The following is an 18,755-nucleotide window of genomic DNA, read 5'->3' on the forward strand; positions in this document are numbered from 1 at the left end:
GGAGGCCCAGTCGCCTATGGCGCCGCAATTCGCTGTGTTGAGTTGCGTCCCATGGGAACGCAAGCAGCCTGTTGTCGTGGGTTTGAATCCCGGTTCGCCCCTGTTAAGTTTCTTGGTTTGTCAGCATCATACCCGTGCACGAGGGCTGCACCAAAGTGGTAACCGTCTGAGACCTGCTTCACTTGATATAACTGGAATACTGCTTAACCCAACTCACCCACCCACATCAGCCTTGGGACCCGTGAAGATCCGGGTTAGAATAGATCTTCAGCAACCCCTGCTTGCCGTAGCAGGCGACTGTGCTTGTCGTAAGATGCGACTAACGGGATCGGGTGGTCAGGCTCGCTGACTTGGTTGATGCATGTCATCGATCCCAAATGCGTGAATCGATGCTCATGATGCCGATCACTGGATTGTCTTGTCCAGACTCGATTATTTACAGACCGCCGTCATGTAGCTGGAATATTGCTGAGCGCGGCGTTAAATAACAACAACAACAAAAATAAAAAAATAAAAATATCAGCCTTGGTCACAGTGGCACAGTGTCCTTGGACTCCCTGATCTGTGACATATGTCTTACTAATGCACGCCCACATATGTCGTGAATAATGAACATTTTATCAATACCACCACCCTTAACCCGAAAATAAAACTGATTGAAGACAGATAGTAAAGTATGCCCAAGAGCGAGACGGTAAAGAATGAAATAAAAACGAAACGTAAGGAAATATCACAGTATCGCTTAACATGACGTCATAGCGGGAATGACGTATGACAATGAGCCGAGGCTATTACGGGACTATGGCAAACAATACTTATTCTATTTCTGGTGGTTTGACATTTACGATACGGAAATATTCAGTGGTAATATTTTCTTATATGCCTTCTAATATAATGCCATTCTTTCATTCACTAAATTATCTTTAGCAATGACGTATGAATACACTGCATGAGTAAACCGCCGATATATCATGAAGTCACAAATTTGCAGGTTCATTTGTAGGTATATCTACTCACATACATTGCGAAACCCCTGTCTGACATTTAAGGAACTCTATGCAATAGTGTAGCGAGCATGTAGGCATCATCACATCGATGTAAGGAGCTTATTATAAGTAGTTCGTGCCAGGAGAGCTCATTTGCATGTTTATCGGATCGTGGTACCAGGTTTATCGTATTCGTTTATCCCATCTATAATACCACCCATTATATGATAAAAAACAGTCAATTAGACAAGCTGTCACTGTGAGTGAGTATGGTTTTACGCCGCTTTTAGCAATATTCCTGCAATATCACGGCGGGGGACACCAGAAATGGACTTCACACATTGTACCCAGAAGCCCCCCATAGATTTGTTTTATTTGTTTGTTTGTTGTTTAACGCCGCACTCGGCAATATTCCAGCTATATGACGGCGGTCTGTAAAATAATCGAGTCTGGACCAGACAATCCAGTGATTGACATCATGAGCATCGATCCACGCAATTTGGATCGATGACATGTATCAACCAAGTCAGCGAGCCTGACCACCCGATCCCGTTAGACGCTTTTTACGACAAGCATAGTCGCCTTTTACGGCAAGCATGGGTTGCTGAAGACCTATTCTACCCCGGAATCTTCACGGGTCTCCCCCATAGATCTCAGTCATGTGTCACTACCAAAGTTTAGTGAAACTGGGTCGTGGGGTTACGTAACGGCATACCTAAAGACGTTAAAAGATGGTATTTGTTGTTGCCCTGCCTGGCGCTCGGCATTAAGTAATTGTCGGCTCGGAGGCAGTATACAGTGTCTGAGTAGGGTATTCATGTTAAACTGCGGCATGGTATCTCAGTGGACAAGCACTGTAAAATCGGGATTAGTCCGGATTAGTCCGGATTAGTACAAGCAGCCACACACACACGTGCATGCACGTCAATATCGACCCTGGGACACAGTGACTTAAACACGCATGCACTAACACATGTTGATGCTCAGCTTGTGCTGTAAATCCCGTCTAAATCTGACGTTCAATAGTGACCTCAGTTCGAAAAAAATAAAACCCTGTGGTGTTCGCCATATGTATATTTCAAAACCCGTGCCGAGTTTTGCTTTCTGTAGGGAACCCTTATTCAAAGTTCACTTTCAACGATGAAAAGTACACGTATTTGGAGGTAAGTGATAAAGCAAAAGATTGATATGCAGATGTAAATTATGTTAAAATAATATTAAAACAATTAGTAGCCTATCGGAGAAAAAACGCTACAACGCTTATTGGAAGACTTTAGTTACTGGATGGGCCGTAGCCATTACTAGTCACATATAGAGCAGATGAGAGGTACTTCACTAGTATCTAGCTATATAGTCCTCAAAAGGACACTATTATAATCTGTATAAAGATATCCTCTCAGTAGAAGACTACTTATTGTATTTACCTCATAATTTACGCATCTGGCTTACTAAAATCAGAACCACCAACCAACGACTCCCAATTGAAAATGGCCGATGGTATAACCTCAATAGGGAAGATAGGCTTTGCTCTCTTTGTAAAAATAAAATTGGGGATGAATTCCATTTTTTCTAGAATGCCATGAATCGGATCATTTAAGAAATAAATATCTCCCATTATATTATTGTAAATATCCAAATACTGAAAAATTTGTTTCACTTATGACTTGTTCTTATAAACCTCTCCTCTTACGACTAGCCCAGTATGTAAAATATGGACTGCGTATGCTCCACTAACTTTTGTCTCATTTCTTTGTATATATGTCTCTCTTGTCAACTTCTTTATGTCACCACGGTGATTCATGAGAAATAAACATCTTCTAGTAACCGACAGCAGTTCGACTGTGCCCCATGGCGAGCTCAAGAACGGCGAGCGGAAGTGTCGTCTCGTTGTCACTGGAGCTCCACAGAGCCAGAGCTAATGATGCATTGCATTCAATTTCTTTTTTTTCAACTGAAGGTTATTCGAATCAGTTTTCCGAAATCAACTTAGTTCAATTTTCAATTACTCCGACGGCTTTCTGCTATGCTTCCCTGCAATAATTCACAAGACACAAATGTTCCTGGGTTCAGTTGCAAGACATAAAAGTTTAACGGGATGACGTACAACGCATGCTATGTTTAACAAGTTCGTCTATATTTGTAGATAGTGACGGTATGCATTTCTATACTGATTATTCTGTTTAAAAATAAATGTATTAGTTTGGAATATGGGAAATGCAGTGTTTTATTGTACGATAAACAACTCCCACTCGTCGTTTACTTCTTATAATTATGATATATCAACATCATGTATAGCCTCTTTAATAAAAGATCGAATGACGTCAACAGTGCCATCCGCATGACGGAAACAATACACTGTTGTCTCGTGACGTGATATGACCCTAGTGCACAGGTAGTAAATATCAGTTTTCTCCCCCCGTCGGCTTACTGACTGAGTTTAAATTCGTAACACTTGTAGATAACTTGTGTGTTTCTCTTTAAAAATCCACGCCAACCCTGATGTTTTCGTCTGTTGTCATTCTAAGGGACCCGTGAAGATCCGGGGTACAATAGGTCATCAGCAACCCATGCTTGCCGTAAAGGGCGACTATGCTCGTCGTAAGAGTTTGTTTGTTTGTTTGTTGTTTAACGCCGCACTCAGCAATATTCCAGCTATATGACGGCGGCCTGTAAATAATCGAGTCTGGACTAGGCTACTAACGGGATCGGGGGGTCAGACTCGCTGACTTGGTTGATGCATATCATCGTATCCCAATTGCGTGGATCGATGCTCATGATGCCGATCACTGGGTTGTCTGGTCCAGACTCTATTACTTACAGACCGCTGTCATATAGCTGGGATATTGTGGCGTTAAACAACAAACAAACCCAGGAATATACTTAATATGGTATATCGATTTAAACTGTAAAAAGATCGTTTTAATGCTGACGCTCTATATATCCATGCACAGACCGCATATCATCATTTATTTAATCATTCGAAACTTCAAAAATAATTGTGAACAAATGCCAATTTCTGAATTAGCCCCCACACGTGGGTGAAAGTTTAACATGACACACGAGGTAGTGACACATTTGTCAACTGATCATGCACATTTTTTTACAGTTAATCAACTAATGCACATTAAACATTGCCCAGTTATGACGTCACACTACTGACCGGCTCGTTGAAGGAGACAGATTAAAAATGAACCCACTGTTATGTGACGTCACATTCCCGTTCAGCGTGTGCAGCACCCCACCTAGTCACGTGATGGTCTATCTCAGGTGTGACCACGACTCGTGTACACCGCATACATTTGTCACATACCAGACATTCTGACAGTTTTTGGCTGCTATTTTAGGACCGCACACTAAGCAATGACAAGGAATGTCAGATTACAAGTCGCATTGTATTAAAGCGATATGCTGAATGTGCTAAATGTATTGTACAGTTATGGGAGTGACCGACATACAGAAGAGGTATTACCGTGCATGATGAACGCATATTTTAGCATTTTTGAGGAGGTGGTGTGTTATTTTATTCCCCCGCACGACCACATAAACCTGATTGCCTTTTATTTATGTTTAAATTTGCATTTTTAAACCCGTTGTCCCCCAAAAGACCGCCCACAAAAATATCACGACCGAACATGAAGGAATGTTTTGTTTTGAATTGATTGTCATTTCTGTATATTTCTATTTTATGCGTAGGTACATATACATGTTGGCCAATGAACGAAAACATTAAATTGACATTGTCTCAATTCTGTTAAAAATAGAACACCCCCGCAATAGTTGACTCACCGAAGAACATCGCGCTCTGATTGGATAATTACGGGTCAAAAGAAACTGCCCATGTTTAAGGTAGGGTGCTGGTGGGAACTTGCATTGATGGATACCTGCATTGTTAAAACCCGGATATCCAGAGGCGTATGATTGTATCCTGCTGGCATAAGCTATGTGGGGACACTATGCGCTCTAATTAAGCTGCACACACCCGTATATTATCCATATGGTCCAATAGAAACTAGGGGGCACGGGTGGCCCAGTCGTCTAAGGCGCCGCGATTCGCTGTGCTGAGTTGCGTCCCTTGGGCACGCCATTAATCTATAATTGTGGGCTCGATTCCCGGTTCACTCCAATTATGTTTCTAGGTTTGTCAGCACCATACCCGTGCTCATGGGTTTCACCGAAGTGGTAAACGTCTGAGACCTGCATCACTTGGGCTTCCCTCCCACATTAAGCTGACACGCCGCGGTATAACTGGAATACTGTTAAAAGCGGTGTTAAATCCAACTCACTCAACAGAAACTATAAATCCATACGAAACGGATGTTATAATTTCACGCGATCTGCTGTATTGATGAGTGCGAGTGTCAGAGTAAGCTGAATTGAACGATGCTTTCAATAGAATTCAGTTATGTCACAGTCTGTAGGATTAACGGTGGGGACATTCCAAAGCTGAATCATAAAATTGTAACTTCGTATACGCCCAGCTGATCCTGGTACGACCAAGAGACGCAACTCTTTTTTTTAATATGTATTTCCATGGATAAGAACCACATTGACGCCACTCAAATCACGAAACCCTCTTTAATAGGTTATTCCGTATCATCAAATATAAATCAAACGGCGATAGAATATGGTTTATTTATTCTTTATAATCATTGAATGTGGAAAAAGAGGTGCACGGGTGGTCCAGTAGTTGAAGGCGCCGCATTTGGCTGTACAGAGCCAGAAACCTATGATTGTGGGGTCGGATCTCGGTTCGCCCAGGTTTGTCAGCATTATACCCTTGTTCGTGGGTTTAACCAAAGTGGTAAACCTCTGACATCTGAATCATTTCAGGGTTTTAAGCTGACATGCCGTGATGTAACTGGAATACTGTTCAAAGCGGCGTTACACCCAACTCACTCACACACACACACAAGATAAAAACAACAGCCCCTGTTCATTTTCATGCATACCGAACTTCTATGCATTTTGTGGAAGTATCTGCATGACAATAGATTCATTTAGATGTATTTCTAAGATCCCAAAGGTATCTTCTGAACACGGTATGTTTCTCCGGAAGGTCTCCAGAAGGTCAAGGTCATACCATATGATAAAAATATGAAGAGGAAGCTATTAAGGGGGGTGTCAAATATATATTACCACTGAACAGTTACAAATAATATGATAATCGATTACGGGTCCTGTCGTTCAACTTGAGTATGTCACTATGTAAACAATAACAGTGTGTTTCTTCTATTGGCTGTTGCAAACAGAAAGTAAATATATACAGCCGGATAAAAGAAAGTATACACTTGAAATTTGGATTTGACAAACACATTTCAAACCTTATCAAAACGTTACTAGGCTGAAAACAGTCGCCGAAACACTGCAAACATACGGACCAAAACACATCTATGATACCCGTATCAAATACATCACCATCGAATAACCATGTCTTGTTTGATTCACTTTTAGCCACCATCAAACATCAGAGTCTGGAGTCTACAAATAAATATGCTTAAAAATTTTCCAGGTGTATATGATTTTGCTAGAGAGAAGTTCTGATCTGTTTTAATTTCCATTCACCTGTGAGTCTACAAATATGTTGCCCCAAGTACTCAAATCAATTACAGAATCAATAGTGTTTCCTTTAATGATCAATACCAGGTCCTACTATCGTAAAGTACGCTGACATTCTATGCGAGAACCGGTCTGCTGAATCGCATTTCCGTTTCTTCACACCTGAACATACACACACCAGCTTCAACGGTTCAGTAAATACTACAATTGTACCTTCACATACCGTGCAGGGACAGACCGCACTCACGAGAGTCAATATATTTGCTTTGAAACCAGGAACCATTCCATTTACTGGAGTGCAATTGGTGGTCCTATGCCGCCATTCAACACGTAAGCCTGAATTACACTCTATGCATGCTTCATTTACATACTTAAAGGGCCCTTCCTTGACGACATAACGCCCCGATTCGGCATACTTATGTATTGACATATATCCCATTAAGTATTTCAATTGTAGTACATGTACATTGTAGATGGTATCTATGCTTAATAGTGACACTGTGGTTCTACCAATAAGCCCTTTTTCGGTATAATGTAACCTAGTCCCGTTACATTTATCAAGAGGCTGTCTTGGCACGGATCTTCATCATGTATTATGTAGAAAACGTAACGGAATGCCCCAGTTAACACACACCAAGTGTCTTTTAAAGCTTTTTGTATATGCGTGTTGAGGTGTTACATTCACGGGGCTCTTCTGAGTGCAGTGGAAGCATTAAAGAAGGTATTACGTTCAGGGGGCTGTTTTGAGTGCAGTGGAAGCATTAAAGGTGGTATAACCTTCCAAAGTGCTGTGGAAGCATTAAATGTAGTAATACATTCACGAGTGCCATGGAACCAGTCAATGTAGGCATTACCTTCATGAAGAAGTGGTAAGTGCAGTGGAAGCATTAAAGGTGGTATTACCTTCAAGAGGCAGTGTTGACTGCAGTGTAAGTATTAAAAGTAGTATTACCTTCATGGGGCAGTGTTGAGTGCAGTGGAAGCATTAAAGGTGGTATTACCTTCACATGGCAGTGTTGACTGCAGTGTAAGCATTAAAAGTAGTATTACCTTCATAGGGCAGTGTTGAGTGCAGTGGAAGCATTAAAGGTGGTATTACCTTCACGAGGCAGTGTTGACTGCAGTGTAAGCATTAAAAGTAGTATTACCTTCATAGGGCAGTGTTGAGTGCAGTGGAAGCTTTAAAGGTGGTATTACCTTCACAGGGCAGTGTTGAGTGCAGTGTAAGCATTAAAAGTAGTATTACCTTCATGGGGCAGTGTTGAGTGCAGTGGAAGCATTAAAGGTGGTATTACCTTCACAGGGCAGTGTTGACTGCAGTGTAAGCATTAAAAGTAGTATTACCTTCATGGGGCAGTGTTGAGTGCAGTGGAAGCATTAAAGGTGGTATTACCTTCACAGGGAACTGTTGACTGCAGTGTAAGCATTAAAAGTAGTATTACCTTCATGGGGCAGTGTTGAGTGCAGTGTAAGCATTAAAAGTAGTATTACCTTCATGGGGCAGTGTTGCGTGCAGTGGAAGCATTAAAGGTGGTATTACCTTCACAGGGCAGTGTTGACTGCAGTGTAAGCATTAAAAGTAGTATTACCTTCATAGGGCAGTGTTGAGTGCAGTGGAAGCTTTAAAGGTGGTATTACCTTCACAGGGCAGTGTTGAGTGCAGTGTAAGCATTAAAAGTAGTATTACCTTCATGGGGCAGTGTTGAGTGCAGTGGAAGCATTAAAGGTGGTATTACCTTCACGAGGCAGTGTTGACTGCAGTGTAAGCATTAAAAGTAGTATTACCTTCATGGGGCAGTGTTGAGTGCAGTGGAAGCATTAAAGGTGGTATTACCTTCACAGGGAACTGTTGACTGCAGTGTAAGCATTAAAAGTAGTATTACCTTCATGGGGCAGTGTTGAGTGCAGTGTAAGCATTAAAAGTAGTATTACCTTCATGGGGCAGTGTTGAGTGCAGTGGAAGCATTAAAGGTGGTATTACCTTCACAGGGCAGTGTTGACTGCAGTGTAAGCATTAAAGGTAGTATTACCTTCACGAGGTAGTGTTGAGTGCAGTGGAAGCATTAATATGTTATGTGTGTTATACCTAGTGGTGAACACGTACCGTCCGTGTTATACTGAGTGTTGAACACGTACCATCCGTGTTATACTGAGAGATGAACACGTACCGTCCGTGTTATACTGAGTGTTGAACACGTACCATCCGTGTTAAACTGAGTGATGAACACGTACCATCCGTGTTATACTGAGTGATGAACACGTACCATCCGTGTTATACTGAGTGATGAACACGTACCATCCGTGTTAAACTGAGTGATGAACACGTACCATCCGTGTTATACTGAGTGATGAACACGTACCATTCGTGTTATACTGAGTGATGGACACGTACCATCCGTGTTATAATGAGTGATGAACACGTACCATCCGTGTTATAATGAGTGATGAACACGTACCATCCGTGTTATACTGAGTGTTGAACACGTACCATCCGTGTTATAATGAGTGATGAACACGTACCATCCGTGTTATACTGAGTGTTGAACACGTACCATCCGTGTTATACTGAGTGATGAACACGTACCATCCGTGTTATACTAAGTGGTGGACACGTACCATCCGTGTTATACTGAGTGATGAACACGTACCATCCGTGTTATACTGAGTGATGAACACGTACCATCCGTGTTATACTAAGTGGTGGACACGTACCATCCGTGTTATACTGAGTGATGAACACGTACCATCCGTGTTATACTGAGTGATGAACACGTACCATCCGTGTTATACTAAGTGGTGGACACGTACCATCCGTGTTATACTGAGTGATGAACACGTACCATTCGTGTTATACTGAGTGATGAACACGTACCATCCGTGTTATAATGAGTGATGAACACGTACCATCCGTGTTATACTGAGTGATGAACACGTACCATTCGTGTTATACCGAGTGATGAACACGTACCATCCGTGTTATACTGAGTGATGAACACGTACCATCCGTGTTATAATGAGTGATGAACACGTACCATCCGTGTTATACTGAGTGATGAACACGTACCATCCGTGTTATAATGAGTGATGAACACGTACCATCCGTGTTATACTGAGTGATGAACACGTACCATCCGTGTTATACTGAGTGTTGAACACGTACCATCCGTGTTATACTGAGTGATGAACACGTACCATCCGTGTTATACTGAGTGATGAACACGTACCATCCGTGTTATACTGAGTGATGAACACGTACCATCCGTGTTATACTAAGTGATGAACACGTACCATCCGTGTTATACCGAGTGATGAACACGTACAACACACACACAGCCAATACTTCTCACGCGATACGTTTGTACACAATATAGATTATGATAATATTCCTCTATACTCTTTCTGGAACTTCTAAGATTCAGTCAGAATGACATGACATATCCCTTTAAAATAATTCATTGAGGTTTTATTCCAGACCTTGCGTCTTCCACAACGACGTCGTCGACAACAACACCGTCCATGAAACTGCCTACATCTACCGAGCAATATCTCCGTCCGATCAGTCACTGTTTGGACATTCATTGCAGCCGGCGACAGTACCAGGTCTATATGCCACGCATATATTCTCCCAGGCAGACAACTCGCAGCCATTAGGTGGCGATTAGCCAGTCTTAACGAGGAGCTATATTATTGACAAAATATTTCATCATCCCAGGTTCCCAAGACATACGTGATGGAAAGGTTTCTTGAAATTAATTGGGATATATGTATGTATCGACAATCCTTAAGACCTTCATGGTTCAACGTTGGCGTGGTGAAGTTGTGGTTGCTTTCAAAGGCGAGCATTTACCGCTGACTTCAGTCGCTGAGGTGTTTGGTAACTAAGATAATGACGTTCGCGAGAGAAGAACCCGAGCTGACTGTAAACAAGGATGATCTATAGATTTAAGGGGAGGTCGGGTAGCCTAGTGGTTAAAGCGTTCGCTCGTCACGCCGAAGACCCGGGTTCGATTCCCGACATGGGTACAATGTTTGAAGCCCATTTCTGGTGTCCCCCTCCGTGATATTGCTGGGATATTGCTAAAAGCGGCGTAAAACCATATTCACTCACTCACTCTATAAATTTAAACAATTCATCAAGTGAGGTGTAACATGCCAGTTTCATTGGATGACTATAACGGGATCGGGTTGTCAGGCTCGCTGGCTTGGTTGATGCATGTCATCGATTCCAATTGCGTGGATCGATGCTCATGATATCAATCACTGGATTGTCTGGTCCAGACTCGATTATTTATAGCTGGAATATTGCTGAGTGCGGCGTTAAACAACCAACCAACCATTGGATGACTAGAGAAATACTGCCGGTGTAAACTGTCATAATGTACGCGTGATTTAAGGTCACTTGCACGTTCATGTCGTCGGACAAAAGAGTCAGACAATAGTGCTGGCTAGGAATAAATGTCCTTTGTGCAACTTTGTATATTGGTCTGCTTGTGTCTGTCAACTGTCTGTGTCTGACAGAGCGTCACTGTATATGTGTGCTTGTGCCTGTCTGCCTGTCTGCTTGTGTCTGTCAAACTGTTTCTCTAAATCTGTCTGTCTGGTCAGCCTGTTTCATTCATACCCATTGAAGTCAAAATTCCTTCCCATTACTATATATGATCATCTATTTGAAAACACTATTTGAAAACACTACTACTATGACTACCACATAGACTCATGATGAAAACAAAGAATTTCACAGTTTTCTTAAAGGGGAAGTGTACACGCAAAAATCACTTTCTTTCTTTTTCTAAACAAAACGCAATTTTAGAATTAGTTAGTATCTGTGTTTGAAAATATACACTCATTTTTTCACAGTGAAAGTAGGAAGCTCACAATAGTGTGAAAATGATATGCCGTTATGAGGCCTTCGTTTTTCGAGCTAAACAGGCCTGAGTTATCCCCCTTAGATTATGACGTAATTGGTGCCAATTCAACTGGGTCCCTGTCTATTCTGAACGCAAAAGATATCAAGTACAAGTTTTCGGTAAAACAACATGGCCTACGACACACTCCGGCGCAGTGGTGACTCAGCATAACACTATGCTGGCTGGCATCTGAGACGCTAGAATCACACACCACGTGAAGCGGCTCTAGCAAAGTATGATGACGTCATAATGTTTATCAATGGGCACCAATGACGTCATATTGCAAGGGGCATAAGCCATAGTGTTTTTGTTATGGAAATAGAACACTTGGTAAATGTGAAAAATATAAATCGTTTTAATGCGAAACAGATGTTAATTAATTGTGATATTTTTATATTTTTGTCTATGACACTTCTAGGTTAACACTTTTATTGTGGAAAAAGTACAAGAAAATAAGGTTCATTTCCGTGTGAACTTGCCCTTTAAACGAGCTAAGGATGTGGGACATAACCTGAGTTTGTTCATGGTTCTGTATTGCTGGACGGTACACAAATGAGTATCAACCAAGCGAAGTGTCATATCAAATCGGCCCAGTTTTTCAAGGATAGGCTATCTGAACGACCACTGCATCGAGAGTACATGCAGTGTGTTGAGAGGATCAGCAACCCTGCAGCGTCCTTCGCTTGGGTGAAGTCGGCTGGCCTGAAAAGTGAAACAGGAAGCTTTCTGTTTGCTGCTCAGGACCAGTCACCTCCCACTCGAAACCGCCAATGTGTGATCTGGCATCAAAATGTAAATATGCAATGTAGATTATGTTATGAATTTAATGAGACAGTACAACACATTGTCAGTGGATGCCCCGCTTTGCCACAAACACAGTATCGTAAGCGAAATGATGGAGTGGCGCCATGCTTGTGGTTTTGACACAGAGGTCCATCCATGGTACGACCCAGAATATGTAGAGGGCGTCATGGAAAATGATAAATACAAAATTCTTAGGAATAGGCCCGTAAAGAGCCTCGGGCACATCCAGGTCAAGAAACCTGATCTTGTCCTTGTCTATAAATCCATTGAAATCATTTTTAGCATTAAATTTTCTGTTCCTTTTGACACTAATGTGATTGACAAGATTCAGGAAAAGCATGGCAAAGATGCTTTCTAAATTTCACGCTTGCATCCCAAGTACCCATGTTCTCGGTGCCTTAGGTGTGAGACCTCCCAATCTGTTGACTGACATTGGGAGAGTACCCGGGTTTGCTTCCAGGAAAACAGCCTTTCTGACAATCTGGGTAATGCAGAAAGATGCAGTGTTTTTGGGAGTCTTCACATTCTCTGAACGGTTCTCGTTGAGTTTGACAAGGCAGCGCTTCCTGGGAGAAATCCCATTCGCTGTCTGGGCTGCGTGAAGAGGGGGAAGGGGTCCTGGGCTGATGATGAGCCTAACCAGCCTGACTGTGCCAGGATCATCCAAAACCTCCGTGCTGCATTTTTGTATTTTAATTTGTAAATACTACTACAGTAAACTACGGTTATAAAGAACTCAGAGGGACTTCTAATTTTAGTTCGTTATAACCGTAGTTCGTTATAAGCATATATACAGCATAACTACAGCAAATAGTCGGGACCAAAAAAGTAAGTTTGTTATATCCGTCAGTTCGTTATAAGCGTGTTCGTTATAACCGTAGTTTACTGTACTACTAATAAGCCAATTATATTGCGCTCTATTTCCACACGACACAGGAGCATGCTCAAAGCGCTACACTATTATTACTCCGATCAAGTGATCTGTGACACTATACAATCACTCTCAGCTCCCTGGGGAGTATACAATCTGAGTCGCCTGTCAGGCGTTGGAAGATTAACAACCAGTTTACTACCTCATCCTACCGGGTACCCATTCACTGCTTGGTGGACAGAGGCACATTTCCAACAAAGTCACTTGTCCAAGGAGACACAGCATGTGTTACACGTGCTTCAATGTGGGGTGACCATAATCGTTCCCAGTCACCATAGTTACCTAACTACAGTAAACTACGGTTATAACGAACACGCTTATAACGAACTTACGGATATAACGAACTTACTGTTTTGGTCTCGACTATTTGCTGTAGTTATGCTGTATATATGCTTATAACGAACTACGGTCATAACGAACTAAAATTAGTAGTCCCTTTGAGTTCGTTATAACCGCACTTTACTGTAAATGAATATAATCATACTTCTAGGTGTGTCCTTGCAGCTTCATCCGGACCCCATCGATATATTCATGGGATCTAACATGCAATTTAAAACTAAATTTATTTCATTCTCTCTCAAAGTAAACAGATTTGTATTGATATTTGATATGCCCTGGGGACATGTCTTAAGCGACATTTGCAATGTGTCAAAGTCCGGACACAGAGCTTAAATCAATTAACTTTAACGATCACAAATCGTTTAAATTGCATACTTTCCCTTAGGCAAATCAGCGACTGATTGTTTCTTTTCTACAGTATTTATTCAGGGGAGTATTTGAAAGATATTAAGTGCCAGTTGAGAGAACAGAGGATGACTGTGTTATTTTGTCAATACAATACCTGACAATAAAGACCCTGAAATCGAACTGATATTAATTTCAGCTGTGTACAACGTAAGACATATATGCGAATTAAAATTTAATCATGAAGTGAAAACTGTAATTTGAGAAACATCAATATCAGTGCTATTGAAAGTTACAAGGCAACATATATACTCACCACCAAAAGAAACGCGAATACAATACATGAAAACTTACTTAATATATTCAAGCGATATTAGATTGGTTCGATGCACAAACAAACAAACTGGCATGTTGTGTAAACCGATGCTCGTGAACGCATCACGTTTGACGTCATAGATCCATGACTAGAGGTGCAACATTTGTCTCGTGCAGGATTAGCGTGTAAAGTTTGGAAATCAGATGCAGCATTTCGTGATAAGAATAAAGACACTCTGTGGTAACACTTAACTGATTGTTAGTTTTGTCATTAATTGGTACACATTGGAAACACCTCTTCTCAACGTAGATACGTCTCTACGTTATAATGGTTCGCGTTTCTTTTGGCTGTGAGTATATTGATACAAGGCGCTGATCAATAAGTAAAACTAAAAGAAAAACTATCGTTTCACATACAGAACCACTAGTAGGACACACATGACATTCGGACACTGTAAATGTGCTCCTAAATTAAATTATCAATCCATTTGGGTATTATTCTGTTCCATGGATAAAATTGTGACCTTGATGTAATATTGACATGCTTCATGTTACGGTAGGGCAGGATTTGAGCCCCCTGCGGTCAGAATAGCCAGACCACGAGGAGGTGTGTATGCGTTCCATCGTGTACAAACCGAAAATGACATTCTGAATAATATTAGTAAATATTTTACCGAGAATTCAGATACATAAAAGAGGCATACAGTGAATGATCATGATTAACGTTACCACAGAGAGAGAGAAAAAATCAGAGAAAACAAACACACACTTCAGTCGGCTTAGTGAAGTGTACCTGTTATCTGTTATATGGCATCTTCCCAAGGCAAGTGAGTTAACTGACTATGAAAGTCCAGTTTCCACTCTTACCGAACTAGGATGGTAATATGGAGTTTTTAATCAAGGTGTTCACGTTATTTGATGCACTTGGCGATGTAAAACACGTTTTTAACACAATAAAGATCTTGATTATCGATCAGATCGTCTTGACCGGATGCCGCCATTTTGTGAAGCAAATGCAAGTGATACGAGAGGTGGAATCTGATTGGACCATAGGGAAGGCATAGAAGGGACATAACTCGTCATAGCCATTGGTGGCGCTACGATCGAGCCCAGGATTTCCAGCCTAGTTCGGCAAGGGTGGAAACTGGACTTTTCAAGTCAGTTAACTCTCTTGCCTCCGGAAGATGGTTATATGGTAACCTTATTGGATTCGGGGTTAGAATCGGTCAACTTATGTTGGTCGTTAGCGGCAGGTGAATGGATCGGGTGGTCAGGTTCGGTGACTTGGATGATTGCGTGTCATCGTACCCCGACGTCGTGGATCGTTGTCCATAACATAAACCACAGGACTGTCTTGTCCAGACATAACTATTTAAAGACCGCCGCTCATGGTATATTCTCCCTGCAGTGTTTTTTGTACGATAAACAACCCCCACACGTAATTTATTTTTTAAACACGAGCATTTAAAAGTACTGCTAACCAACTTTAGTAACAGAGTGATTAGTGATGGTAACCGATGACGTCACAATGGTCTGCAGAGCATTGTAATGCTATTTTATTGCAGCGATATCTCCTGTGAAGACCGGCTTTGGATGCTAAATCAATCTGTATAAAACAATGTAACGTGGAAAGTCAAAATGAAATGTACATTTCAATTAATTACTGAAACTTTTTGAAACTATGTGAGTTAATCACACAACTGAGCATTGCGGGCTTGTCATTAGGACAGTGGTAGCTTTGCAAAAGACTCAACATTTTGGTATTAAGTGGTTAGCTGTCGGCAGTCCATATCACTAAATGCTCAACGACATTTGAAGACCATAGACACGCCGATCAATACTTGTGCGTAGAACAGCCAATTCGCTTAAGTACTTAAGTATTGCAACATCATCTTAAAGAGCGAATGCATCGTTTACCAATACGGTGAATTATTCGAGTGTTGAGTTTGGTCTCTAAAATGCTAGAAACGATATCATAACAGGATTATAATATCAGTTATGTGTATTTAACAGAAAAAAATAGTTTTTCCATCAGTTCCTCAAAAGAACATTCCGTTTTCAATTCTTTTCGATATCATTACTGTTATTTTACCAATTTTACTTTCTTGACTCATTTTACACGTTCATATAAAAATATTTTCAGTAAGATACATAATCTGTTGATGGTTAATATGAATTTATTACCAAATTATATTTATAACAAACGTAACCTGCTTGTATGCACGGTAACGAAGGTTTTTATTTGACTGATGTTTGATACTTTTGTGGTAGACCACAAAATGACCTCTGACTTTTAAACGTAATGTCAACGCAGATTGAAGAATCAAGTGATAGTGTGACATGTAGCCACGCTTTACCTACATAAGTCTCAGTATAGGAATACAACACTTACGTGGATCGAGAATCTCTATGCGTATATCGTCAATTCCACTCGAACTGTCGCCCATTGTAATGAAGTATTCCGGTTTTCAGAAAGCTACATTCCTAAAAACTGGTATTCAACAGAGTTCCAACCGACACGGTCCTCCGTCGACACGTGGACTGGTATGGTGACCAGTTAGCATCACCGACGATGTGACAGGCTGACGTAGACAGCTATGCCGTTCAGGATGATGGCAGTTGCCTCTCCATCGAATGTCGGGCAGGACACACCAACCACAAGAGCTGCGCTACACCGCGCAAGGCAAACATATCTGGCAGCTTCCAGATATTGATTTTATTCAAGATCTAATGGTTTTAGACAATACATCTTTCAAACCATTCTTATATATTCACCGGGACCTGAACTGTTTTGATTCGTTGCAGTTGCTTTAATTTCAGGCTCACAGATCTCGAATTATTATGTTGTTTACTTTCCTTATTGCATTGTTCTCAAGTGTTGAAATTGCGAAATACACAATCTGTACAAGCTGAGTTGTGATGTTGATTTGCCTTACAGCTGTTCATTTGGTTTAAATCCGAATCTGTTCATGGCAATTGGCTGAGCATTAGAATACATAGACTAATAACGACGACCCTTCAGCGTTTACGAGCTCATCCGAGTTGAAACCAGGAACACTGGCATGAATAATACATACAAGGATTGTAAGGGAGATGGTGAGATAAAATGGAGTTTAACGTCGCGACCAAGAGTATTGCACTTATATAGCGACGTACAAGTGCGTGCGTGCGTGCGTGCGTGCGTGCGTGCGTGCGTGCGTGCGTGTGTGTCTGCTTGTGCTAGTCCGACACTAATGCCGATTTTATAGTTCTAGACCACTGAGATATCACGTCGCAGCTTAACATGAACACCCTACCCAGACACAGCCGAGACGAACTTAAAGGGACTTCGTAATAACCGTAGTTCGTTATAAGCATATATACAGCATATATACAACAAATGGCCTGGAATAAAAAATAAGTTCGTTATGTCATTCAGTTCTTTATAAGAGTGTTCGTTATAAACGTAGTTTACTCTATGTACCCTTAAGGGATATGTTACCGTATAAAATTACTGTGTTGTGTTTTCGAATGTATAAACATGTTAAGTATGGTTTCAATAGTAGGGGCACCCTACGCCGTGATTATACTGGAATATGTTCCATCCCCGACTATCCAGGGTATTTTTAAGTCTCAATTCTATTATGACCTAAACCATAGATCCATCACCCGGAAGTGACGTCACAATCTCCATCTTTCATATCACTATTGCATAGGATTTCTTTCGCTCTTGATTAGACGGGCATTTTAGTGACATTTATTCCGAGTGCTGTTCAAGACAAGGTGTGGTAGCGTATTGGGTATATATTCCTAATAGAACGGAGGTAGTGTACACAGGATAATGGAGGATGAAGTTTGTGCACAACAATATAGGCTTCATTAGCACAACAACACCTAGTTATTTGTTCAGGGATTTGTAGTAAACATGCAGGTGGAACTGGAGTTCTGTGTCCCAGTGATTAAGCACGTATCTCGAGGGAACGTGTGAGCAACGTAGAAACTACGATTAGTGATATGGAACGCTATTTCGAACAGTGCTTAAGTTAATTCCCAATGTGAATTAATGTGGAAATAACGTCAAAAAGGCTCCGGAGGGACACGTTTACCACTTTAGTGAAACGCACGAACAGTTGTTTAGCAATGCCAGGCCAACGCTACTGACCGGAACTCGGAGATTCAATCCCACGATAAGCGGATCCTACCACGGCTACGGTACATAACTCTGCACAGCTAATAAGGCGCATTAGATCACTTCGTCTGTTTGTTTTTTGCGCAGATTAATTGACAAATATTCATGAAAACAAAAATATCTTGATAACATCATCATGTTGGGACTGAAATCCCTTAAACAAGCAAGACGTAAAGGTTAACCATGATTAAACAGGTAAAAACACTTCAAACAGGTACATATTGACCATTTTCTAAAATATGAAATAGGCCATGTTCTTGTTCCGATGACCCGTGAAGATCCGGGATAGTTTCGGCCTTCAGCAGCCCATGCTTGCCGTAGAAGGCGACTAACGGGATCGGGTGGTCAGGCTCGCTGGTGGTCAGGTTGATGCATGTCATCGTATCCCAATTGCTTGGATCGAT

At 41.3% G+C, this 18,755-nt stretch overlaps 2 protein-coding genes across 4 annotated transcripts in view; one reads left to right on the plus strand and one right to left on the minus strand.

Annotated features, from left to right (window-relative positions):
- The window catches only part of LOC124151227 (pro-neuregulin-1, membrane-bound isoform-like), a 155,531-nt gene extending 138,841 nt beyond the window's left edge, over positions 1–16,690 (minus strand). Inside the window, exon 1 of the mRNA XM_046523592.2 lies at positions 16,576–16,690. Coding sequence (XP_046379548.1) covers positions 16,576–16,630 — 55 coding nt within the window. The 5' untranslated portion in view covers positions 16,631–16,690. The remainder of the gene's footprint in view (positions 1–16,575) is intronic.
- LOC124151230 overlaps positions 1–16,791 on the plus strand; it is a 30,347-nt gene extending 13,556 nt beyond the window's left edge. For 2 of the 3 annotated variants that reach the window (XM_046523596.2, XM_046523595.2), the window contains exons 3-4: positions 10,015–10,142; positions 16,656–16,791. In XM_046523596.2, the coding sequence (XP_046379552.1) occupies positions 10,015–10,142; positions 16,656–16,744 (217 nt within the window). In that variant the 3' untranslated portion in view covers positions 16,745–16,791. Of the gene's footprint in view, positions 1–10,014; positions 11,043–16,655 lie in introns of those variants that run through there. The other variant, XR_006863341.2, reaches the window with a different exon arrangement.
- The last annotated feature ends 1,964 nt before the right edge of the window (positions 16,792–18,755 follow it).

The sequence above is a fragment of the Haliotis rufescens genome, unplaced genomic scaffold (assembly GCF_023055435.1).
Source record: "Haliotis rufescens isolate VD_foot unplaced genomic scaffold, xgHalRufe1.0.p SCAF_11, whole genome shotgun sequence".
Taxonomy (NCBI): Eukaryota; Metazoa; Mollusca; class Gastropoda; order Lepetellida; family Haliotidae; genus Haliotis; species Haliotis rufescens.